General features: G+C 38.9%; 6 protein-coding genes across 6 annotated transcripts in view; 3 read left to right on the forward strand and 3 right to left on the reverse strand.

The window, feature by feature from the left end:
* Positions 1-1,499: 1,499 nt before the first annotated feature.
* On the forward strand, positions 1,500-4,384 carry LOC101305436 (protein FAR1-RELATED SEQUENCE 5-like). Its single transcript, XM_004292887.1, has 4 exons — positions 1,500-1,551; positions 1,636-3,995; positions 4,078-4,155; positions 4,256-4,384. Exons 1-4 carry the CDS (start codon positions 1,500-1,502, stop codon positions 4,382-4,384), a joined length of 2,619 nt encoding a protein of 872 aa, XP_004292935.1.
* A 2,051-nt stretch (positions 4,385-6,435) lies between these two features.
* Positions 6,436-7,761, forward strand: LOC101300210 (protein FD-like). Its single transcript, XM_004291290.1, has 3 exons — positions 6,436-7,087; positions 7,205-7,282; positions 7,363-7,761. The coding sequence occupies exons 1-3, from the start codon at positions 6,575-6,577 to the stop codon at positions 7,420-7,422; spliced, it is 651 nt and encodes a 216-aa protein (XP_004291338.1). The 5' UTR covers positions 6,436-6,574; the 3' UTR covers positions 7,423-7,761.
* Positions 7,762-11,494: 3,733 nt separating this feature from the next.
* On the forward strand, positions 11,495-14,638 carry LOC101305726 (subtilisin-like protease-like). The gene is made up of 9 exons (XM_004292888.1): positions 11,495-11,688; positions 11,787-12,076; positions 12,163-12,274; positions 12,443-12,953; positions 13,039-13,139; positions 13,210-13,455; positions 13,537-13,651; positions 13,742-13,952; positions 14,052-14,638. Exons 1-9 carry the CDS (start codon positions 11,495-11,497, stop codon positions 14,609-14,611), a joined length of 2,340 nt encoding a protein of 779 aa, XP_004292936.1. The 3' UTR covers positions 14,612-14,638.
* Positions 14,639-15,024: 386 nt separating this feature from the next.
* LOC101299925 (SKP1-like protein 1B-like) lies at positions 15,025-16,172 on the reverse strand. Its single transcript, XM_004291289.1, has 2 exons — positions 15,789-16,172; positions 15,025-15,431 (listed from the first exon to the last, which is right to left on the reverse strand). Exons 1-2 carry the CDS (start codon positions 16,092-16,094, stop codon positions 15,258-15,260), a joined length of 480 nt encoding a protein of 159 aa, XP_004291337.1. The 5' UTR covers positions 16,095-16,172; the 3' UTR covers positions 15,025-15,257.
* Positions 16,173-16,424: 252 nt separating this feature from the next.
* LOC101300500 lies at positions 16,425-18,992 on the reverse strand. Its single transcript, XM_004291291.1, has 3 exons — positions 18,746-18,992; positions 17,973-18,452; positions 16,425-17,446 (listed from the first exon to the last, which is right to left on the reverse strand). Exons 1-3 carry the CDS (start codon positions 18,863-18,865, stop codon positions 16,739-16,741), a joined length of 1,308 nt encoding a protein of 435 aa, XP_004291339.1. The 5' UTR covers positions 18,866-18,992; the 3' UTR covers positions 16,425-16,738.
* Positions 18,993-19,476: 484 nt separating this feature from the next.
* The window catches only part of LOC101306013, a 10,661-nt gene continuing 4,644 nt past the window's right edge, over positions 19,477-25,493 (reverse strand). The window contains exons 6-10 of the mRNA XM_004292889.1: positions 23,200-23,503; positions 22,919-23,049; positions 22,581-22,814; positions 22,233-22,488; positions 19,477-19,670 (exon numbers count right to left, since the gene is read on the reverse strand). Coding sequence (XP_004292937.1) covers positions 19,477-19,670; positions 22,233-22,488; positions 22,581-22,814; positions 22,919-23,049; positions 23,200-23,503 — 1,119 coding nt within the window. The remainder of the gene's footprint in view (positions 19,671-22,232; positions 22,489-22,580; positions 22,815-22,918; positions 23,050-23,199; positions 23,504-25,493) is intronic.

Below are 25,493 nucleotides of genomic sequence, written 5' to 3' on the forward strand. Positions count from 1 at the left end.
GAGAGAGAGAGAGCAATATGTCTTACTTTATCTTGTCCCAAATATTGCCGAGTCCAAAACCGCCATCGGAGGAATCCGATTCACTTTCGATTGACTCCGAATTGGTCACAGTGAAAGAGAGTGAAGAAATTTACAGAGACTTACTGAGAGAGAGAGAGAGATTAGATATTTGTTTTAGCCTTTTAGGGCAGATTCGTAATTTTGGTATTATCTTATTTAACTCTTATAAATATTATATATATATATATTAATTAAATAGGAAAAAAAGTAAATCGCCTAATCCCCGCTTAGGCTATCCAGGCGCTAGGCTATGGGTCGCTGCCCACCTAGCGCCTAGCGCCTTTTAGACCATTGCCTACTTGGGCGTTGCCCTCTGTCAGTTATAAGAAAATGGTGACTTATTTCAACAAGTAAAAGTAGAAAATAACTTAAAGTAAATAACATAACTGCCCAAATTTGGCCCAAATTATGAAACAAGGCCCAACATGTGTCCAAGATGGAGTATAAGCCCACACCAGGCCCAATATATTTTCTTCCTCCATCCTTCAGTCTCACCACCACCGATCCTTGACGGTCACCGCCTCCCGCCTAGCCCTTCCTTCCGTTCGAGCACCGCAGTCGAACCCACCACGCTTGCAGTTTGCTTGAGATCTGGGCACGAAGACCACCGGAATCTGCATGCACACACTCAATCCAACAAAGGTAGATCGCGCTAGCGGTATGCAGATAAACCAACAGTCCTCTATCTCCAACCAGATCGATCTATGAGATTTGATCTCGTCATCGATGATCAACCCACCATCCAGGCAAAACGGCCATGCAACTCGGCCCTTCGTATCTTGCAAAAGAAGTTTTTGATGTCATACAATTTGGTTGATTAATATTATCTTATGTAAAAAATTATATAGAAAATATATAAAATTTGATTTAAATTCTAAGAAACAGTATAAAAATGTAAAGCAATGCTTGGATCACAATTTGAAAATCTATTTAGAGCATATCTTACATATCAGCTAATTAAAATTTTATTAAATTATACAACATAAGCATAAACTAACACGTAAAAAGATTCTAAATGGTTCAACAACAAAATACGGTTTACTTAACGGCTTCAAATCCTCTGTCACCAAATTTCTATCTCCTTCCCTGTAACCCTATTAATTTTTGACATGTGGCAATTTTTGCCTACTCATCTTAACAGCCTCTAACCTTGTTAACCTTGTTAAACTCTAACCCTAACCCAACTCTAACTCAACTCTAACTCATCCCTGATTTATAATTTAATTTTATTTATCAAACTCTGATGGTGAATACCAAACGTCAACCCTCGTCTTCTCTTTTCATCGACAAAAACAAAACCTCTTCTTCGTCGTCGTCTGCAAGTTCATCAGTTAGTCATACGTACAAAGAGAGATCAAAGATACTATTCTATTGTGATGTGAACATGAAACTTCTCTTTTGACTGATGAAGCTGTATGTGATTTGCACACTTGCCAATCATGGAACGTGAAATTCCTATGAATATCGAACTCAAACAGCTTATCAACACCGGTAAGTTCTTGTTTTTTAATCCCATGTTTCATTTTAGGATGTGGATACATGTATTAATCCTATATTTCAATTAGGATGTGGAAGGTACAGGTAGTGGTGATTGTCAAATATCTAGCACATCAGATTTTGAAAATGGTACAGACTTGAATGGTTTCATAGAAGTTGAAAGCAATGAAGAAGAGTCAGAAGAAGACACAAGACCTAGTGAAAAGGCTGATTCAATCCATTCCAGAATGTGTCAAGAACTGATTCCCGTAGTTAGTATGGAGTTTGCAACAGAAGATGATGCATTGGCCTTTTACAATCGTTATGCATATAGATTTGGTTTCGGTACTAGATTAAGTATATCACATACATCTTCCAGTGGCTTACTGAGGGATAGACTTTTTGTTTGCTCGGCTGAAGGTAAACGTGGAAAAGACAAGCGAAATCTGTATGTCAAATCTCATCGTGCTGAGACCAGATTTGGTTGTAGAGCAAGGATGAAAATTAAGTATGATCTGAAGTCTGGAAAGTATACTGTTGTGGAATTTTTTGCTGATCATACTCATGTGACTTCAACTCCTAGCAAGACCCATCGTTTTAGGTCTCATAGGAAAATCTCTATTGCTCAAAATGTTCAAGCTGATATGGCTGAAGCTTCAGGACTCAATCCGAAAGAAACTCTTGAGCTATTGAGTCGACAAGCAGGTGGACGTGAGCATTTGGGATTTATTCCAGAAGATTATAGGAATTATTTACGTTCAAAGCGAACAAGAGAAATGAAGTGTGGGGATACCGGTGGTGTTCTGGAATATCTACAAAGAATGCAATTGAATAATCCTAGTTTTACTTATGCTATACAAGTTGATGCGAATGAGTTGATAACCAATATCTTCTGGGCTGATGCAAAGATGAAGGTAGACTATGATTACTTTGGTGATGTAGTATGTTTTGATACCACCTACAGGAAAAACAAAGAAGGAAGGCCATTTGCGATGTTTGTTGGAGTGAATAATCATAAGCAAACACTTATATTTGGTGCTGCATTGTTATATGATGAGACTGCTGAAACTTTCATGTGGTTGTTTGATACCTTTGCAAATACAATGTCTGGGAAGAAACCAAAGAGCATATTGACAGACCAAGATGCTGCAATGGCTAAAGCCTTAGCTTCCCAATGGCCAGAAACACACCATCGACTATGCATTTGGCACATATATCAAAACGCAGCTAAGCATCTTAAAAGTGTCTTTGAGAAGTTTAATGATTTTGCTGAAGACTTTAGCAGTATCATATATGATTATGAAGATGTTGAAGACTTCTTAATTGCTTGGAAGAAGATGCTTGAAAAGTACAATCTTCAAGAAAATACATGGTTAGGCCGGCTATTTGATTTGAAGGAGAAATGGGCTTTAGTTTATGGGCGAGAAACATTCTGTGCAGATATTACCACTACCCAACGCAGCGAAAGCATGAATAATGTTGTTAAAAAGTATGTGAGTTACAAGTATGATTTGCTGCGATTTTTTCGTCACTTTCAGAGATTGGTTGATGATCGTCGTTATAATGAGTTAGTAGCTGATTTCAAAGCAAGTCAGACCACCCCTGCATTGTCATTCCCAGTGAAAATATTAAGGAAGGCAACAAAGGTGTACACACCAGCAGTGTTTAAATGGTTCCAAGTTGAGTTATGTAAAGCTCATGATTGCACCTTGAGGTTATTCAGTGAAATTGGAACAATGCACATATATGAAGTTACCGCTCATGGAAAGCGTTTCCACCATATTGTAACATATGACTCAGCCGATAATACTATCTCATGCAGCTGCAAGAAGTTTGAGTTTTCTGGAATTTTGTGCTCACATGCTTTGAAGGTTCTGTCGACAAATAATGTGAAGACCATTCCTAGCCAATACATCTCAAAGAGATGGACAAAGGATATTAGAGATCAAATGCCAAAGGTGTCATGTCCAAATGCGAATGAAGATGACTCAAATGCAAAAATAGCAAGTCGTTACAGAGAATTGGCTCGATTACATACTGAACTTGCAACAGTTGCTGCTGAATCTGATGAAGCTTATGAAATTACTGTGGTGGCCCTTCACAAGACATTAGTTGATGTTAAGGCATCTTTAAAGAAGAAGACCAGTCAAGAAGCACCAAAAGCTACCTCACCGATCAACAATAGTGCACTTGAGGTTATTACTAATGATATTGATGATCATAGGGTGAGAGGAATCAAGGTTAAAGAAAGAATTGTTCGGAAGGAGGATTCTATAAGACCAAAGAATGCTTTGGAAAAGCTCTTAGGAAGTAAAAGGCATAGGAAAGAAGTAAATACTTCACCCAGACACCAGAAGGAACCAGAATTAAATCATACCAATGAGAACTCCACATGTGTTCCTACTACACTAGTTGATTCCACAAGTGTTCATGCTTCACAAAATTTAGTGAATGAACAGGTATCACTTACTGACCTGCTGAAGGTGTGTTCTTTTATTGCTTTATTTATTCATTCATTCATTCATCTTGCTCAAATGCCAGGAGGTCAATGTTACAACGTCTGGTATGGACATATGCATTAAAGATAGAGTTTTACCTCAACAATTACATTTTCTTCAGGTAGTATAAATTTTTTTTATTACATTAAAACTAAAACTCTCATTATATTAATTTGTTTTGCTTAGTTATTTATGTGTTAATCTAAAAGCATGTGCATCAGAATCCTCAATCTACCATGCATGCTACAATGGAGCAGTACATGAAGCATAATCATGGAGCTCAATATTCAGAGGTGACATTCTTTAGCTTTGGTGTTGTCAACTTGCTTTCTGAAGCTAACTATGCATAATAATAATTTTAGTACTTGTCCACTCTCAAATACACCAGATTCTTCATATGAATAATGGAACTCACAAGTCAAATGCTTTACCACCGCAAATGCAATTTCAGTCACCTGTTTTGCCTCCACAAATGCAATTTCAGTCACCTATTTTGCATCCACAAATGCAATTTTAGTCACCATTTCAACATGTTCAGGTTTCTTCAAGGGTCCCTAAATATCTCTTTGTTCACTAATACATTTCTAGTATGCTTGATTGATGCTTACTAGTTTTATTGTATTTTTTTTCCTGAGGTACTACAGAATTTAGGAGGCTCCAATGTTGGAGTATATTATCCGCAAAGTTCAAGAATGAATTGTCAGCAAGCTTTTACAACAAATTGGAACAAGGTTTCATCCCTAAGTTTGACTCCTACAGGTAATATATTGAAATATCTGGTGTGTCAAATGTATTGGTTCCAAGAAGTTTTATGAAAGTATATTGTGTGAGTGCAGGCACAATTTCTACTGAAGAAGGACTACACTTTCTTTACAGAAACTCACAAACCCGAGATGAATCGTGAAATCAAAGAGCATGATGATCTAAGAGAGGAAAGCCGAAGTTCCAATTATTATTTTTTATTTGGACAGTACCAAAATTCTATGCAGAGACATAATATGAACCTTTCAATTGCATGTAATGTTTTTGTTTTTGTTTTGGTACATGTTTAGTGATGCTAAATTCAAATGGTTGTGGCTTTGTGATATTCTTTGTTTTGCTCAATCTCATTAAGTGGATTAACCCTAGTGCATTATGTTTAAGTTTGTTCAAGTTTGTCCAACAAAGTCAGTCTCCATTTATAGCAGACTAGCAGAGACTGCAAGTCGCTGCCATTAACCAAGCTGTTAAATTCAACAGTTTTTCTCACAGACAGCAAATATTTTCGACTTGTCTCATCATTCATAATATGAGCCACATTGTTGGTGTATATAATGTATGGAATATAAGATCTATGTGGCTGAATGAGAAACTACTATGACATACTTAAGATGCTTTGCAACTTATATTCCAAAAGGGACGAGAACAACAAAACCATGAACATCAGTAAGTTAAAAACTTCAAGACTTCTTCTTTGTATTAATTTATAGAAGAAAACTGATATACAGAGATCATACTGACATGAAATTGGATATTAGATACATACAATAAAACAAACATACAAATGAAAAGCTTTAGAAACGAATTAATCAAGCAAAAAATAGTCCATTAGAGACTTCAAGAACAATCTGGCTCGTAGGCTCCACCCAATTCACAAGAAAATACATCTTCTCCTTTCCAATCTTCTACTGCAGGGTTTGAGCGAAAACACAAGAAGCCAATTCAGCTAGCCTTACCAACCTTCCTTGAGCTCTTCACCCTTCTCTCATAGACTCAAACTCTTCAGCAACCAGCATAATAGTATCTATGATCTCTCTTTGTATGACTAACTGATGAACTTGCAGTGAAACTGGTATTGCTGAAGAGTATGAGAGAACAAGGGTTAGCCTATCAAAAGCTGGTATTGCTGCTTGCAGACAACGACGAAGAAGAGGTTTTGTTTTTGTCGATGAAAAGAGAAGACGAGGGTTGACGTTTGGTATTCATCATCAGATTTTGATAAATAAAATTAAATTATAAATTAGGGATGAGTTAGAGTTAAGTTAGAGTTGGGTTAGGGTTAGAGTTTAACAAGGTTAACAGGGGTTAGAGGCTGTTAAGATGAGTAGGCAAAAATTACCACATGTCAAAAATTAATAGAGTTACAGGAAAGAGATAGGAATTTAGTGACAGAGGATTTGAAGCCTTACTTAACATTATTATAAAAATGCACCAACCTCGGTTAGAGAAATAAAATTTGGGTTATCTAGGCTATGTCGAGTGCAGGGTTCAAGAGACAGGGAGGGAGCAAATATTTGCCATTTTTGATCATGATCCCAGCTTCCTAGTCCTACTACCGATTTAGTAATGCCATCCTCAAAAGTACTCTAATCCCATGTGCCCCTTAATATAATAATACCAAGTGGATTTTGGAAGCTAGACAAAAAACAAAAGGCTAAAAGCCTAGCAACGCTTCCAACAATAACAGATCCAAAAAACAGAGAGCCGCCCTTCTATCTTTTTTGCTCTACTTCTAAAACCCTTCATCTCAATCTGTCTGAAACATCATCCCCTTGATTCCGATGACGATGGAGGATGTGTGGAAAGACATCAGCCTAGCTTCTCTCTGTGACCACAGCTCACCGGGTGCTGCCGGCAGCTCCGCCACTCGTAATGACCCTGCAGGTGTTCGTGGCTTCATTTTCCAAGATTTCATGGCGGCTGCTTCCACCAAACTCGCTCCTTCTTCTCTTGCTACTGATCTAGGGCCACCGCCGCCGGCCAATCTCCTCAGCTTGAGTTCTTCCGGCTCCGATCATTTTCAGCAGTACCAAGTTCACAACTCTTCTGCTACTACCAGTACCAACACTAGTGCTCCACCAAACTTAGCGAAACCAAACCCTGATAGTACTACTAGGCCTTCATCTTCTTTGATCTCTTTCTCAAACAAGTCCGCCTTGGAGGCTTTGGGTTCTTCCTCATATTGCAAGAAAAGGGCCGTAGAGGAAGAAAACGGAGAGAATTCTAGGCATGTCCGGCATAAGCGGATGATCAAGAACAGAGAATCGGCTTCACGCTCCAGAGCTCGAAAGCAGGTATACATGTCCTTTCTGTCTAAGACTAAGACTCTCTCTCCTGTTTGGTGACTTCTTAATTATCGATCTGTTACTGTTTTGGGTCAAATAATTAGAAGTTGTTGGAACTCGGTGCAGGCTTATACAAGTGAGCTGGAACTTAAACTTGAACTTTTGAAGGAGGAAAATGCCAGACTCAGAATGCAGCAACAGAAGGTAAATGTTCTTAATTACTTAGGTGGTAAACTAGTTTCTGTTAATTACTGATCTGGGTTTTGTTCATGTGGGATTTGCAGTTCTGCTTAGCCACCCCTGTAGCACCAGCAACAACTCTAAAAAGGGCACACTCTATGTAGAAAAAAGAGAGCCAAAAATATGTTGGGCATCCAAACCAAGCCACCACTCGTATATATTTTTCTCTCTTTTTTTTTCTTCATTTTCCTTGTTCTGGTACAAAGAAGACAAGCAGATTAGTGGTAGGCATATTTGGATCATGGATGGGACATGTTTGAGTAACCCTGTCAAATCTAGTATTCCTTTTATTTCCCAGACCTTATCTTTCATGTAGTCTTTCTTTCACTTTAATTTCCTCTCTCGCACTATTACCTTATCCTTCTTTCTTATTCTCTAGGTATCTTTGTAAAAATTCTTGAATTTTCTGCACTCTATGATCACCGTATGTAAGTATGTAACCATGTTTGTATTGTGAGCAATATCTGTATAGACTAACTGGCCTGGGAAATGAAAAATAAATAAATTAATATATATGAATTTCGAAAGGACGTGAAATTCATATTTTTAAATTGTAATCTACACTTATTTTTTATTTTTTTCATTTTTTTATAAGAAGATAAAAGTTACGTCAATAAAGATAAAATTGAAGTTACTAGAAATATGGATTATAATTTAATGAGTGTGGATTTTATTTTACGATTTGAATTCTTTAAATTTATTATAAGTTGCCTAAAAAAATAAATAAATTGGATGACTTTTTATTTTAGTTATTAACACAACTTGCACGTTGCAACTCGTAGAGACATTATTTATTACTTATCTTACAACTTGCACATTTCAATTTCATGACATTATCTTACTGAGTGAGTCACACAAAGCTGTAAAGTGGTACAAAACTTTTTGAAAATTATATTATCTTACTTGTTATGTGGAGTGAAATATACATTGTATAAAACAATAATATTTATTTGTCTATTTCGATGACACATGTGTGACATGGATGTTGTTACTATAATAGTAATGCCAAGTGCTTGTGGTTATTTTTCCAATTAAAGGATGTGATTAGGGGACATAACGGAATTAGGTAAGGTGAAAATGTGATTAGTGTAGGTGTATTGTGTGCTTAATCAATTAATTAATCAAAAGATAATGCTTTTTGACTATTTAATTATAACTATTTCACCTTCTTTCTGTTACGTTATATTGAACTCTTAACCCTAGAGAGCGCCGATCCCAATTTCTTGCCTGTCCGGCTGCGCCTCGGCGCCGGTGAAGGCGTTTGGCCTCGTCGGTGCTACAGTGGTGTGGCCGGACAGGAGTTGATTCGGTTATCCTCAGATCGGGAGGCATGGGCCAGTTTCTTGCTCGTCATTCGCGGACTGAAGGTGTGACTGGGTTGTGGAGCGGCAAGGGGATTTGAGGTGGTCTCCACTGGGTTCGACATCAGATCTGAGTGGTGGAGGTTGATTTGGTTGGCGGCGGCGTTCGAGGGTTCCGCTCGGATTTGGTTGGTGGTTGTTGAGTGTCGATCTGGAGGAAGGCTCGGGGTGATCCTTTTTTTTCGGTTGCAATCGCCTTTGAAGGCGGCGGCGGTGGCGTCAGGAAGGAGGTGCTAGTCCGGCGATTGTGGTGGCTAGGTGTTCCGGTGGGTCACTCTTCCGGTCGTGAGGGATGGTCTTGGGCCGGCTCTGTTTCATGCGCCTGGGTGTAGCTTGTAAGCTGGAAATTGGGCTAGGGTTTCCTTCTTGAGCTTGGTCTATATTTTTTTTTTAATTATTCTTTTAATTAGTAATTAGACTAGGGCTGCTTACGGGTCTAAAATATTTTCTTAGTTATTAGCTTCGGCTTTAATTAAGGTGTTTTGATACTCTGGGGTAGCCCCCTCTATGTAGGGTGGTCCCGGAAGTGGTCAATAATGATAGGTTGAGGACTTGTCTCTTCCTTCTTGTGTCTCGGTGGTTGGTTTATTTGTCTCGTTCGCTACCACGGAATATTGACCATCTCATGACCTGCAGCATAGAGATTGTTTGGTGTCTATTAGGTAGTTTTGCATGATTCATTTCTTACATAGCCCCCGCGAGCGGATCGTGTTCATGTTGTTGTACCTATTCTCAAGTTGTGATCAATAAAACTAACGTCTTTGGATTAAAAAAAAAAGGATCCGGCTCCTCTAAAGTGAGCAGTGTGAAGTTAGTTAAAGTTTATAAAATCTAAACTCTTTATTTAATCTAAGAACTACAACATTTGACACATCACATTTTCACCAATTTTTGGTTTTCTATGGGAACCACGGTTAACTTGCCGTTAACTCTAGAAAAAAAAATTAGGGTTTCGATCTCTTTGCGTCAGGTTCGATTGGTTCTTTACTTCCATTTCTCTTTACTTCAATGGCTGCATAGTGACCATGGATGGACTTCTGTAAACCTTTTGCAGTCTCATTCTTTCCAGCACCACTATCAATCGCATCTTCATTAAAATCACCAATCAATTTTGAAAATAAATTAATGTAATCCAAACTTTTCTTTTATAGTTTTGCACAAAGAGAATCTGCAGTTGTTAGGTTCTTCACAACCATATGATTAAACAAACTATTACACATTTTTTGCAGTCCCATTGTTCTAGCCCCGTCGTCAATCGTAGCCCTATTACAATTACTAGTCAATTTGTAAATAATTAAACAAATGAAATCTGGAGTTCTCAAGTTTTTCATAACCACACAAATAAACATTAAACAAACTAATGTAACATGGTTCTTTTCGTGACGATCCCATTATACTGTGGTTCAAAACAACTGCGAAAATTCAATCCATGGCACTGATGGTAGTGTGCACCCATAGCAGAGAGAAATAGAAGGAAGCAAAAGAGAAAGAACTTGATGCCGAAAGCAAACACCGACGACGGGATATTTAAGTAGTTAACCGAGGTTTACATGAATTAACATTAAATTGAAACAAGAGTGATGTGTCAAATGCTATATTCCTTAAATTAAATAAAGAGCTTAGATTTTATGAACTTTAACTAACTTCACACCTTGTTTAATTTAGATGAGCCGGATACAAAAAAAAAAAACTCTTAACAATAACCTCACATTCTCAATCCCACCATCAAAGTCTCAAGATACGATAAGTAACATCTATTTTATTCATATTAAGCACTCTTTATTATAAGTTCACGAAAATTATAAGGAATTCTAATTCATGGGCCTAAATTTTATTTTTATTTTTTAAAGAAGAAGTTTCATCGAAGAAAAGATAATGTGGCAAAAGTTTCCTCTTCTCTGTTTTTTCACAAAGCTCTTGAGCTTGTTTGAAAATTTTTGGACTACAGAACTTTGCTTATCATGTCACAAATTCGTAAACAGGAGCAGTTGTGAAAGACTGAAAGGGGTTCAAAGTTGAAACTTGAAACACAAAGCACGGATGCCAATTTGAGTAAGATTCTTTCGACTAGAAGGATAAAGCTAACTGACTCGAATGCAGATGATGCAGAACAACTCCACCGACTCCAATGTGTTCTCTCTTTGGTCTATCAAATGATTCAAATCAAAAACTAGCTTTACCCCACAAACTAATCATCAGAAAAGCATATCACTGCGAGAATTGGGTACTATTCACTATGTTTGAAGTTAGATCTGGATTTTGGAGAGATCCAAAGCTACTCATGATAATTAAGATTCCTACAAGGTAGGAACTGAATTTTACTAAGCACAAAGAGAATGGGAAAAGGTTGGTAAACCGTTTACCACAATTTAGGCTCAAATTGTTCACAACAAAATGGCGTGCATCTTAGATATGTTATTCAAAACTAGATGGCATTGCATGTTGCATTCATCTAATGACATGATGTCACAGTAAGATCATTACCTCCACCACCACCACCACCACCGCACCCGCCTCCACCGCACTACGGCAGTGGGATTGAGTGGAAGTATAGTTTAGTATGGTATTGCTGCCTGTTTTAGTGTATGCAGCTACGTGTCTTGGATTTGAAGAAATAAGCGTGCTAATACCCACCAAATAAGTACCCCCAATTAATTAAGCTACTTACTAGCTAAGCTCATCGTCTTCGATCACCATCAAAATGCCTAACCCAATCCATCAGTATCTTGTCCTGCACATATAAAAGCACTCGATCATTAGCTTACTGATGATCAATACTTCAAGCCTTCAGGTGTTTCATTCATTCAAAATGAGCATGGAAGGCATCTCAATCTTCTTGGCATTTGCGACTCTCTTCCTTAGTAGTAGTAAAGCTAGTACTGATCAGACTAGCAACAGCAGCCGAGTTTATATTGTGTACATGGGATCTGCAGCTCCAAACTCTTTAACCAGCACTACAGCTTCCTTGAGGACTGACCATGCTCGCCTCCTTACTCTTCTGACGAGACGGTAATTTATTCAATATCTATATATAGTACGTGCTAAGCTTTCTACGTACAACATGGAAGATCAAGTTAAAACAAGTCGATCATATATGATTGTCACAGGAAAGGAAATGCGTTGGTGCACGTTTACAGGCATGGCTTCTCAGGATTCGCGGCCCGGCTCTCAGAGGAGGAGGCACTTCTTATGGCTCAGAAACCTGGAGTTGTATCTGTCTTTCCTGATCACTTATTGAAGCTCCACACCACTCATTCCTGGGATTTCCTCAAGTATCAGACCGAGTTAGAAATCAACTCATTTCCCAACAGCATCTCCGAGAATAACGACGCTGCTGGTGATGACACACCACCGGACTCTAAAGGATCTGACACCATAATTGGTATTATAGACACAGGTACAGCTTTCTGTTATGTTCTTCAGATTCATAGGGTTAACTAAGCCTCGCCTGACTGCAAAATGTGTGCAATGATGATATCATAGGTATTTGGCCGGAGTCGGAGAGTTTTAATGATAAGGGTATGGGTCCGATTCCGTCAAGGTGGAAGGGAACGTGCATGAAAGGACCTGATTTTACTTCATCCAGCTGTAATAGGTAAAGCCCCTGCAAGAATAATACTTTCTTTTTTTTTGGGTCAAGAGCAGGAATAATACTAGTGCTCAACAAAACCAAGTTGAGAAGACAATCTAATTTCATGTATAGTTAAGTAATAATTCTCAGTTTGACAGAAGATCTGAATTTGGTGTTTGGGTAAATTATCAGGAAGCTGATAGGAGCAAGATTTTACAACTCCGACGAGCTGATCGCAGACAACGACTCACCAAGGGATTTAGTTGGGCATGGAACACATGTTGCAGGCACAGCTGCAGGGAGTGTCGTACCGGGTGCATCCTACTACGGCCTAGCTGCTGGGACAGCCAAGGGAGGCTCCCCAGGTTCAAGGATCGCCATGTACAAAGTATGCACAGCACAGGGTTGCTCTGCATCGGCGATATTAGCAGCATTCGATGATGCTATTAGTGATGGGGTGGATGTTCTATCTCTGTCCCTTGGTTCGACAAGTTATCAGCCAGATTTGAGCAGCGACCCCATTGCAATGGGAGCTTTCCATGCAGTCGAGCGGGGGATCATAGTCGTGTCCTCGGCAGGGAATGATGGACCAAACCGTGAAACAGTTGCGAACTTTGCACCTTGGCTATTGACTGTTGCTGCTTCCACCATTGATCGGATTTTCCAGTCTAATGTGATCTTGGGGGCAAACAAAGTGATCCAGGTGATTCACATTGCATCAATTTTCAAATTTAAGTTTTTCTATAAATGATATATGATGGATAAGACCTCGACTGAATTAATCTCAGGGAGAAGGCATAAATTTTTCTAGTCTCCAGAAATCTCCTGTGCACCCACTGATATATGCACTTTCTGCGAAGACAGCAGACGCTGAGGAACCCGAAGCAAGGTATTTCATATGAATCTATCTTTGATTCTCTTATGACCTGCATATTCACGCACTGTACTTGAATGTTCAGAAACTGCGACGAAGGATCATTGGAGGAAAAACTGATCAAGGGAAAGATTGTTATCTGTGACACAGATGTTCCTTTCTATACTACTGAAAACCAAATTGCAACAGTGAAGAGTCTTGGCGGAATAGGTGTAGTTTTTACCCGGGATGATAATATTGGGATAATGGCAGACACATATGGAGCATTTCCAGCAACAGCCATCAGTTTAAAGGATGCCAAAGATATCTTCTCCTATATCAACTCAACCAGGTAAACAAACAAAAAAACCCAAATTCACCAGACCTTTGATACAATACCGACTGACAGAAGACATATTCAATATCTGTGAAGAAACCCAGTTGCAACGATCTTACCAACAGAGACTGTGACAAAGTATAAACCAGCACCCACAGTTGCATATTTTTCATCCAGAGGCCCCTCAGCTGCGACAAATAACATACTCAAGGCAAGCAAACTGTCCAAGCAGGCTTCTAAATTTTATGTGAATAAGTCACCAAAACTAGTAAACAATCATTTCTAATCTACCTCTACGCAGCCTGATATTGCAGCACCTGGTGTGGACATTCTTGCAGCTTGGATTGGCAATGACACAGCGGTTACTCTAGCCGGAAAAGAGGCCCCAAAATTCAATGTGCTCTCAGGGACTTCCATGGCATGCCCACATGTTTCCGGGATAGCAGCCTCTGTCAAAACTCAAAACCCCGCATGGAGTCCATCAGCCATCAGATCGGCCATCATGACAACAGGTCAAGGACTAAAGATTTACTAACAAACAAAATGGTATTCGTAAATTTTACAGGCTCCTTTACCCTCCCAAAACTAATTGTCAAATCTATTTGCTGCAGCAACTCGAATAAACAATTTGAAAACCCCAATTACTACAGATTCAAGTTCAATAGCCACACCATACGACTATGGTGCAGGGCAAGTCACATCAACCGGACCACTACATCCAGGCCTGGTATATGAAACCGACACCATTGACTACTTGAACTATCTCTGCTATTATGGGTTTGACACTTCCAAACTCAAAACCATTGCTAGAACTATTCCAATAGGTTTTGCTTGTCCCAAAGACTCCAAGGCTGATTACATATCCAACATCAACTACCCATCAATAGCAATCTCCAAATTCAACGGAAAAGAAAGCAGGAATATAAGCAGGAAGGTTACAAATGTTGCAGGAGATGGTGAAATGGTTTTCACAGCAAACGTGGATGCACCTAGAGGTCTAAGCGTCAAAGTGATTCCTGACAAACTAATTTTTTCTAAGGACAACCAGAAGCTCAGTTATCAAGTGGTTTTCTCTGCAACCACACCTGTTCCCAAGGAAGACATGTTTGGGTCTCTTACATGGAGCAATGGACAGTATAAAGTCCGAAGTCCATTTGTTGTAAGTATTTGATAACTGAAAGGAGAGGAGTATTTTAGTAAGTAATGTCTATTATAGACAAACTGAGCTAGTAATAACATAGGGTAGAGCTGTTTCTGAGGATGACACAAGATTAAACTGCCAGCAAAACATAGCTACTTAAAGCATAGAGGCATTCCATTTCATAATCAAAGAATGACACCGTAAGAATAACTTCTGTGCTGGAAAATGATAGCTTAAAGAGAACTGATATATTTCAATAATTCAGTCCCTAACTTCCATAAGCAACCACTAGTTTCGTTACTATCAAGCTCAATACCAGTTTTCGCCAATCATATTGCAGAAGAGTACAAACTCTTCACCCAACTTAAGATGTACCGATTTAAAAGTCAGAACTAAGAAACTAGAGCACTCAAAAAGCCCTAAGGGGTGCAAGCAACTGAACAGAACAATAAACAGAATCACATTTAATATAGCAAAAGAGAACTGAATAGCAACAGAATTTGTATATCACAAGGGCAAAGGGGTAACATGAAGCAAGGCAATTATTGCCTAAGAAGAAGCATATCCAACGAAAAGCAGTCCACTAAGCAAAGAAAAAGCAGTTCAGTAATACAGACCGCAGCATTCATAAACAGCAACAAACAAGAAAAACAAGTTTCTTCAATATTTATGACCTTCACTCAAAAGCCCATTGGTTCTCCCTGCGGACTTCCTCCTCTTCCTCTGGTGTAAAGTCATTCTTGATGTTGAATGTCTTGCGAATCTCCTCAGGCGTTTTCCCCTTGATCATGTCCGCCACCGTTTGGCAAGTAAGGTCGAGCAGGTTCTTGATGTTCAAATAATTCGCAGCCTAAAAACAAAAGAATTCGAAGATAGAGAACATATATAGATCATAATAACAACATTTCCACACCACATATTTCTACAAATTCCTCGAAAAATCAAACCACCAGTGCTCACAAATCACATACAGTCCTAGAATCCTTTATGAAATTCGCCGTATATAACACGAAATACACTGATCATGCTAAGCATATGGAGTACATACAAAACAATTAAACGAACTAATTCATGAACCGAATATCCTAAAACCTAAGAAATCCAATTTTCTATGATGAATTAACAAAATTCAAAGGCAATTTAAAAAGTAAACTAGATGATTAACAGCAGCGGGTAAAGTAAAATAAGAGAAGTAAGTAATACGGACCAGGATGAGATCGAAGAGGGTGGCCTGGTCGACCTTGACGAAGTCGGCGTCCCAGTTCTTGAGCTCTTCGTCGCCGGAGGAGGAGGAGCGGTCGTCGGACTTAGGGGCAGCGTCCACGTGCTTCTTGCAGTACTCGATGACCTTCGCGAGGATCTTGCTGGTAACGTTGGGGAGTGGGATCCCATTGTCGGCGCAATCGTCCTCGATCATGTGCTTGATCGTCTGCGACTCCAAAGCCACCGCCTCGTCCACCTCGAAAGACTCGCCGTCGGAGCTCTTCAGGGTTATCTTCCTTCCGGACGACATCGTTTCGATCGATTTGCTGTGTGGAGAGAACTGAAATGATTGAGAGAGATGGAATTGAAAGAGAGTTTTAATATTAAACGGCACAAACAAAATGAGAAAACACTGCCTTTTCATCTAAAATTACTAAAATGCACCTAGTAATTTTTATTTACTTTTCATGCAGTTAAACCTTTTTCCTTCTTTTATTACGATCCAAATCTTTGATCATCAGCACTTGGTCTAGTGACATAGTCTCCAGCACCTGTAGTCTTGAGATGAATTCGAGCTCAACCAACGTTGATTCAAACATATTTGGAGAAGGTCATCAAGAATCACAGCTTTCAAAAAATTCTGAAGCTTCTTTAAACTAAATAGTAAATACCATCACTCAAGTTCTGAGATTTATACTCTAGAGTCTAGAAAACATTTATGCAATTCACCAATGACACAAGTTCCTGATCCATAGATGTCATTTTGCATGAACATGATCACCACTAACACATCGCAGAGTAGGAAGAAACGCTCACACTACATTAGAGTTGCGCTTACATTATACAGAGCATATAAACATAAGAAGCCAAGTACTGTTCAGAAAAGATAAATGTGCTGCTATCCTCGGATCAATTTGGTTCAGTGACTAGCACAAAAAATGAGTCTTCGATCACTCAGAGGAACCAGTTAGAACGAAGCATAAGAGCAGTCATTCTGGGTTTGCCATCCACAATATGCGTTGTGATACCAGGCTTTACACTCAGTCTCTTACCCAAGTTAAGTTTCAAGTATGATTCAACCTGGAAATGGTTCCAACTGTCGGGACCTTCAACTCCCAGACCCCCATTTAAACTCAGTCCCCATCCAAAGGAATCTTCAGAGTCATCAGATACGGTGACAGCCCATTCTATATTCTTGGGATTTGATTGCTTCATCTCAATCCAACCTCCAATCTTTGTAATCTCATCAATTTCGGATTCTAGCATCAGAGCAATGGATCCGGTTGGTCCAGTTGACACATTTCCCTGTGAGCTTGTTCCCAGGGGTGGAGTATATGCTTCAACTGTTGTCTCAGGGGATAGATGTTGCACCAAATCACCTAATCCATAGTTAGAAGCTACATGATTGACATGCTCACTAGATAACTTGGGCACTTGGTGAAGACCCATAAGTGAGAGCTTTGTTCTTGCAGGGAGTTGACAGACAACTTGCCCAAAGGTGCTGAAGCAGCGCCCGACTCTACTAGAACCTACTTGTCCAGAAACAAACTGTGCCAATGAAGCAACAACATTTGATTTTTTCACCATCAAGCCAATTGCACTACCATTGCGCTCATTTAGAAGAGGTGGTCCAAATGATGAAAAATGAGTTAGGCCCTTTCCCTGCAAAGAAAAAAAAAAACTGTGATATACAAAAAGGCCATTACGGAACTGACTGGTGCTTCCAGTGAAATTTCAATGAGAAAACACGTTACGTTGTTATGACCAAGTATCATTCTCCATAACAAATAGTACGTACAAAGAGGAACAACAGAATGTGCAGCATACTCCACGAAAGGATGATGTCAGTCATGTCACTCAACTAAAAAGCCAAATACATGTCTCACCAGAATAACACTCTTGCATGTGCAGCATACGCAATGAAAGGAGTTTAGATCACTCAACTTAATAAACCAAACACACGTCTCAACAGAAATAACACTCTTGCAACGGATTGTCCAACTGACCCATTACTGTCTTCAAGCAATAGAAATCTAGTTTATGACTCCTTAATGTTATGAAAAAGAAACTGAACACTACTCAACCACAGTTACCACACCATACATGTATGCAATTTTTTATTATGAAGAAAAGAAAATGAATAGACCAAACAAACTACGCAAGCTAATTTAGTGCGAATATTTGATACCTGATGAGAAGGATTTGTAAGAACAGCAACATCCCTACATTGAGCTCCCACCGGGATCGCAATTGCCGATAACCAGTTACTAACATTTGCAGTATACGCCACTTTCGCTAGAGAAAGCGAGCACTCTGAAAGATCAGAGAGATCAATCTTATGCTTCTCACTGGCCACAAACTCCGCCACAAGCGTATCATTTTCCTGAACACTTGTTTCAACACTGAACCTTGACTTAACCCCAGTTAATATTCCGGCTTGAGTAAGAGCCTCGGATTCCTGATGAGACTCATCATCATTATGCATGAACGATACCGCCCCCAAGTGATCAAACTCTCCCCTGATAACGGTGCTGGCCTCTTGGAATGGACTCCCTTTTCCTCGGGAAGTCCCATACAAGGACACAATCTTCTCCACTTTATCCTGCCTGTCCCTCAGTTTCATCAAGTCCGAAAACGCTTCTCGTTGCAACCGCTTCAATATCGCAATCTGAAAATTCCACGTACATTTAAAGTTTTAAACCTTCATCTTATAGACTTGTAACTCACTACTACTTAACTCTTACCTAAAAATTCCCAATTGTAATATTCTATTCCAAACCAAGCAATATAAGAACTAATTTTTCTCTTCTCTCTCAGACTAAATTACTGAAGGTAAATGTTTGTAACTAAACTAACACAAAATTAGGGCTAAATCAAGTAACGAATTAGCAAGATTATGCGTAATTACAGTTAATGGACTGAAAGTAACAAAGCACAGAGAGAGGCGGGTTTTGGAAATACCGGATTATTATTGCGGCGAGGTGGAGGTTTGGGAGGTCCATTGATGAGAGAGTCGAAGAAATCCTGGGTGGATTTCGTCAGAGCTTTACACTTGTCAGCTACAATAGCTTTGGCTTCCATTTCCGAATCCAATCTAGAACCACTAAGCCGGAGCACGACGAGTGAAGAGACTACTGTGAGGTTTGAATTTCAGCTAGATTGGATTTCAAAATCCAGATTCGACGCGAGGAGCGGCAAGCTGGTAAAAGATTGGTCTACTGGAATCTTCTGTGTTTCTAAATTTTTTCTTTTAGATTTCTTTGTTTTGAACGGTGCGATGTTTGTTGTCAGTACTCGGGTTAGCCAAAGCCCAATGGGCCGTTCATTGAGCCGTCCCCGCTGATTGTTTCAACCAAGAGCCCATATTCTCGAGAACCCATTGGGCCATTTCAATTTTCCATTTTATATCTGAGACGTTTCTGAAGTCATGGGAAGCTTCTAACGATAGTTTTATAATAACAACAATAACAACAATAACAACCAAGTGAGAACTTATAGTTGAAGAGCTAGTTAATTGACTAAAGATTAAGTATGATTCAAGTATATATATCCACAAAATCTTATACACCAAAACACATTTGACTGGTCGATTGCGTCAAATACAGATCGATTACATGAATGATGGATTAGTAAGGCCGGCCTGATTGATAATCACCAACGAGCGGCATCAATCAGGGCAGCCTAGTTGATGATTAGAAGAAAGAATGAATTGTGTTTTGAAGTACTTGATGGCTAAGGATCTGATATGCTCTTTCCGTAGGATGATAACTGTCCCAAAACACATATGTCGACGCGTTTGAACATGTTTTCGGTGACCATTTATTACAAAGAATGGTCACCTCTAACATCCCTGTTCCACAACACCCTTTATTCACCACTTCAAATCCTGCATATAGATATGGGCATCATGCATATTTGATAGATGACTGTTTTATAGAGGTCGATAAATGTGTAATTGAGAATGGTTCATAATAATCTTAGCAAAATTGGTTACCATATTTGTGTATGTGTTGAATGATATCAAGGAAAGGATAGTATGCATCCATGTAGACGACTCTGGCATCTGTTAGGTTACTGGTCTGGAAATCCGCCATAGCTGAAAGCTTGGTGTTGAGTAGCTCAGCCGCTTTGTTGTACTTGTCGGCGCACCGTCTTTCTTTACCTCCTGCTAATGTTCTCTGTGATGGCACACATCCAACTGGTGGCAGACCTATGATCCCTATCCTCCGTGCCCCCAATTCATATAATTTCTTCATTGAAAAACATAAGTTGAATACTTGATTAATTGGTCTATATGTTAATTTGCAATGCTAGTATGATTTAGTGAATGAATGACCTAATTAATCACCTGCACAAATGATGAAGCCTCCCTGAGAAGGAGATCAGTGTAGGCATGAATATCGTACTGAAAGAAACGTGTAGGTGTATGATAGTAGGTATTCACGAGGTCATCACTTCCTGATTCCAACATGAAAAGGCTGTTGCTTATAATGTTGTTAGCCTTCTCATCTCCGACGAACTTGTTCAGCCTCTCAATGCATTCCTTAAACATGTCTAACTGTTCTGATAATGGCATCACTTGCTGATCCATGAAGAAAATTACTTTCTTAAGTAAAACATTGAATATATATCAAATAACAAAAGTACGTAGCGTACGTATAAGTATCATGTAGACTTAAAAGTGTATCTAGTAGTAATTATGTATTATACTGTTACCATAACTATAGATGTCAAGGGATCAAACCCCGAGCCGCTGAAAGCAAAGTTTACTCCAGTAAGCAAGTCCGTCTCTTGAAGATCTGGATCAAGATAGGCTGGTAAGTACTCTTTGATCCCCAGTTCCTCCACTGCAAAATAAAATAAGACAATAAGCAACAAAAATCCAGAATTCTAGAGTGATTTCGATTTGTAGTTGATGAACTATGTATTATACATACCGACAAAGTCCGATGGAACCTTGCCGTTGCAAAATCTTCCGGTTGGAACCCCTCCAAGAAAGTCTCTTCCATAGGGAGGGAAGTTGCTCTTCAGAAAGGTCCTTGTTAGGTTGTTATTGTTGCCTGTGTCGACTATCGAATCTCCGAACATAAAAACAGCCGGAACTGTTACATTTTCCGGTAGCTTAACAATAGCTAGGGCACAAGTAAATATCAGATCCAGAGAAGGAAGCAACCATAGAAAGTTGGATTTCATTGCCGGCCGTTGGATTATTCTTCACTTCAGGCAGACTTCTCCTCAGTATCACTGTGAAACCCAAAGGAATGGGCAAAAGGCATGGAAATTATGGTCATAAGTCATGAGATCTTCGTGTGTACGTATGTTATGTGATCGACCAACCTAATTAAGATCAATTGCTTGCACGAAAGTTTTTAGCAAATGTGCGTGCAATACTATGCGTGTGAAATTAAATGCAAGAATTTCCATATGCAATCCCATTCAAATTTGGCTTAGTCGAATTCGGTATGTTGGTTAAAATCCATGTTTATGAAACTTGCGGATTGTAATGTTGGCGTTAGTTATTCAGGAATCTAACGCTTCAGTTTAGTACTCCTCACTACCTCATGGTTGCTAGCAACGATGCCGACATCAATATTAGCAAGTATAGTCGGAGAGCGTGGTAGATTTGTTGGTGTTGTTGTTGTATTGTATTTGGTTGTAGAGTTTAAGACCCATAGGTTACCGAGCAGTTAGTCTCATCTCACTCTTTCTAGTTTGATCGAGTTGGAGACCCATACTTTTTATTGTTATTGGATTTCGGCCTCATGTTTGCAGACTTTATAATTAGGATTGTCATTTGATTAATGAAATATTCATTTCTCTTAAAAAAAAAATTAAAAAAAAAAAAAACTGAAACTTGCGGATCGGTTGGTTTTAGAATGGTAGTAAATTGAGCCATATATCCGGCCTAAAAATAATTGACAAATCGCAAATGTTTTCGCAAGATTTGCCTTTTTCCAACATTTGATTAATTTTATTGATCCAAAACTTGCCAAGACAACAGAGAGATTGATCCCGATGTCAATGTGCACATACATAAGTGAATAAATTTGTAGAAACAATCCCCAGGATATATAATTAGAACATAATTATATATAATTCACATATTTGTATATCAGTAGGAATTATTTAATCTATACTCTGCTAGTGTCTGTCTCGATCAAAAGAAGCTGCTTGCATATTTGGTTAGAAGGTGCTGCACAACGATCATGTATGCTCTTTCAGTTGGATGGTAACTATCCCAGAACACATACTTGGAGCTGTCCGTACATGTTTGGTGATACTGGTTGCACAGTTTTGTTACTTCCAGCAAACCAGTGCCACAACACCCTTTGTCTACAACTTCAAACCCTGCTCATCATGTACAATACATATCATCTTTTTATCCTTTGATCTCTGTAAATATAAATTACATTAGTACGACATATAGCAATAGTAGCTAAATATTTACCGTATTTGTTAGGGTTTTTGATGATATCTTGTAGTGGGTTGTAGACGTCCATGTAGGTGAACTTAGAGTCGGGAAGTGTATGTCTAAGGTGATTCATCTCTGCAGATAGTTTGGAGTTGAAGAGCTCCGCTGCTTGGTTTTGCTTCTCGTCGCAATCTCTTCCGACGCCTCCTCCTATTGTTCTTTGGGATGGCACACACCCAATAGCTGGTACACCCAAAACGGCTATTCTTCGTGCCCCAAGTCGATACAATTCCTAACATACATACGTTTCATTAATTTATCGAGTATTAAATACTTGCAATATGAACTTAATCGGAGTATGTGTCGAGGGTAGCTGATATGCACCTTGAAGAATTCGGAAGCATGGTTGAGAATGAAGTCGATGTAAGAAGGAAGATCAAATTGCAATTTCCTCGCACCGAGAAGAAAATAGGTATTGGAAATGTCATTGCTTCCTATTACCACAAAGATCATACTATTTGATATTATGAAGTTTGTTCTCTTTTCTCCAACAATTCCTTTCAGCTTTTCTATGTACTCTTTGAACTGTTCCAGCTGATCGGACAGCGATTCAACTGCCTACTTAATTTCATCATTTATCAAGTATAATCATCAATAAGTTAATCTATAAGAAAAGCTATAAGAATTATGTGAAATAGTTGTAGGTAACTAGGTATACGTACTGCGATTTTTGATGTCAAGGGGTCATAACCTACACCTCCTGCAGCTAAGTTAACACCGGTAAGGAGATCATTAGGCTCTAGGGATCCATCCATATAGGGCGGCAACAGCTCCTTGATTCCAAATGCTTCAACTGGACAACAAAACAATAAAATGAGTGCATACACATACACATTAATTTCGATCTTTCGTAGCACATTTCTCATGTATTTGATATCGTTGATCGAATAGCTAAATCATTTCTCAGTTTGATTGATCTCTCTAAAGGGTAGGACGTACGTACCTAAAAGATCAGCCGGAACTTTTCCATTTGAGAATCGTCCGGTTGGAAGTCCACCTTCGAAGTCTTTGCCATAGGGGAGGAAATTGCAGCGAGCAAATGTCTTCATGTTGTTGTTGTTGTTGCCCGTATCTACTATTGAATCTCCGAACATAATCACTGCCGGAACACTTACGTTCGCCGGTAGCTTAAGCTTCATTGGCTTCATGGCTAAACCTTCATTGCACATCAAAATATAACAAAGAACACACAGTAATATTGCTCTTGCTGCGTCCATTCTGAATCTGGTTCTCGATCTCCAACTTAGATCGAGTTAGATATATATAAACAAAACCTAACCATTGCCTGCAGGTCTCACTAGCATGGCATTCCTGTTATAACAAACTCTATGTGCCGCGCAATAACTAATAACATGCATATATGGAAACTAAACCAGGCCATCCCGTTCTCTCTAATTGTGTTGTGCTTCACATAGTAACGTGAAAAGGATGACATGAAATTAATCACAGTCGGCATGGTGGTTAATAAAATGAATGGCTGACTTGATGAACTTAGAGTATTAGATTTGAACATTATGAATATGACGGATGTGTTATTCTTCTATGCATGTGCTTCTTTTAATTCCCTGTATGATTAGGTATGTATGGTTGAGTTAATTGGGATCTCTGCGACCCAACTGCACAGCCAGAACCAATGAGCTCAAGGATTAGACGTCCTACAATTAGGTCGATCATCCAGCCTTGAATCCCCTTAATTATAGCATACCAAGCAGCTCCTTTATTAGTTAAGGCCATTAACTTACGAACTTGAAATTTTAATCACTGCAACATCTTAATAATCATTAATATTGCAAAGTAAGATCGTTTTGTTTCTATCGGTCATTCTACTTCTCTATTTATATGGTTTAATTGTCTTGTGTCACAAGCGTTTCATTTAGATCAACTGAAAATGAGAGTTCTTAAAAGTTTTCTATATGAACCAATCATGAAGTTCCGAACCATCCGTCAAAACATGGGCATGTATGCGTACTCTGAATATTGAGTCGGCCCACCTATCGATCCAATTATTATCTAGACTCCACATTTCAGGCCTTGAGGGAGAAAGCTATAAGCTCCGGCCAAGAGCCCCATACCCAGTCTAAGGTACATTAATAGACTACAAATACACTACAAGTCTACAACAAACTATTTTAGGCATTATGATCATCATCCTTCACGTTTTCTAGCTAGCACATTCCACACATTTACAACAGTTAGATACATCTTTGGGTAGTTCGCAGGTACGTACTGCATGTTAACCAATTAATATGCAACTCGCTCTCTGCCTATGATTCCCAACCGATCGAGATCGAATTCAACGCCAACTTATTGTAGTCGATAAAATAAGAGATGCATGGATGTAAGCTAGGCGCGCAGAAGAGTGATGAGTAAAGCTAGTGGTGATAAATACATGCATATATGCAAATGGCAGCCGCTGCTGTCCCATTCTTCATTTCCGATAAACTTAATATGCCCGATCTCGATCGTCCTTCTTTCCTCTTTAATTCTGTCGTCCCCATACATTGATATCAATTAAGATCCAAGGGGCTCACTTCTTTGATATTATGAAAGTTTAATGCCCCACATGCATTCTTAGCTTCAATTGTTAGATCTCACACACCCCACCATTCCGATATATATCACATGCCTACTCCACTTCAAATAATGAACTCCAACTTATAGTTCAAATAAGTATATATGCGGATCGGTTAAAACCTCAGATATAGTTTGGATATTTAGTAAGATTGAATTACCGAAGTTAATGGTCGAGCAAAGTTTGCTAAAATATGCCCAGTATCATTTGGTCTAGCGGCATAGTCTCCTTTTAGTAAGTGAGAGGTTGTGAGTTTGATTCACGAAATTGTAATATTTAAGTTGTTTACTTAATGAAAAGTTTGCCAAAACACATTAATCAAGGATTCCCAAACTCAATCCGCAATTTGTAAGCGTCCCGAGTCTCTTTTGATTCTAGATTGAATGTCTAGATTTTTTGTTGTCTTGTTTTCGGTGGCTATCAAATGGAAATAATAGCTGCATCTAAACTCGAAACCTACATCTTATGACTATTTCTTCACTCAATAAAATTAGAGCAAATGCCTATTTAGTACTAATTTTAGGAAGTTTTGGCCCGGTCCAATGAAAATAAGATTTCATTGCCCATTCCAACTGTTACTTGGTAAAATACATTTATACCCTTATACTCATTCTCTCTATTCTCCTCTCCTTTTCCATCAGATCTGTTTCTCTCTCTCTCTCTCT

This window comes from Fragaria vesca, linkage group LG2 (genome assembly GCF_000184155.1).
Source record: "Fragaria vesca subsp. vesca linkage group LG2, FraVesHawaii_1.0, whole genome shotgun sequence".
NCBI classification, from domain to species: Eukaryota; Viridiplantae; Streptophyta; class Magnoliopsida; order Rosales; family Rosaceae; genus Fragaria; species Fragaria vesca.

Coding starts and splice junctions, on each gene's coding strand:
- LOC101305436 (XM_004292887.1), top strand. CDS start 1,500: ATGGAACGTGAAATTCCTATGAATATCGAACTCAAACAGCTTATCAAC. Junction 3,996..4,077: donor AAAATTTAGTGAATGAACAG/GTATCACTTACT, acceptor CTCAAATGCCAG/GAGGTCAATGTTACAACGTC. Junction 4,156..4,255: donor AACAATTACATTTTCTTCAG/GTAGTATAAATT, acceptor CATGTGCATCAG/AATCCTCAATCTACCATGCA.
- LOC101300210 (XM_004291290.1), top strand. CDS start 6,575: ATGACGATGGAGGATGTGTGGAAAGACATCAGCCTAGCTTCTCTCTGT. Junction 7,088..7,204: donor GCTCCAGAGCTCGAAAGCAG/GTATACATGTCC, acceptor AACTCGGTGCAG/GCTTATACAAGTGAGCTGGA. Junction 7,283..7,362: donor TCAGAATGCAGCAACAGAAG/GTAAATGTTCTT, acceptor TGGGATTTGCAG/TTCTGCTTAGCCACCCCTGT.
- LOC101305726 (XM_004292888.1), top strand. CDS start 11,495: ATGGAAGGCATCTCAATCTTCTTGGCATTTGCGACTCTCTTCCTTAGT. Junction 12,077..12,162: donor AATTGGTATTATAGACACAG/GTACAGCTTTCT, acceptor ATGATATCATAG/GTATTTGGCCGGAGTCGGAG. Junction 13,953..14,051: donor ATCGGCCATCATGACAACAG/GTCAAGGACTAA, acceptor TATTTGCTGCAG/CAACTCGAATAAACAATTTG.
- LOC101299925 (XM_004291289.1), bottom strand. CDS start 16,094: ATGTCGTCCGGAAGGAAGATAACCCTGAAGAGCTCCGACGGCGAGTCT. Junction 15,432..15,788: donor CCCTCTTCGATCTCATCCTG/GTCCGTATTACT, acceptor TTTTGTTTTTAG/GCTGCGAATTATTTGAACAT.
- LOC101300500 (XM_004291291.1), bottom strand. CDS start 18,865: ATGGAAGCCAAAGCTATTGTAGCTGACAAGTGTAAAGCTCTGACGAAA. Junction 18,453..18,745: donor CTCGCCGCAATAATAATCCG/GTATTTCCAAAA, acceptor TGGAATTTTCAG/ATTGCGATATTGAAGCGGTT. Junction 17,447..17,972: donor TTACAAATCCTTCTCATCAG/GTATCAAATATT, acceptor TTTTCTTTGCAG/GGAAAGGGCCTAACTCATTT.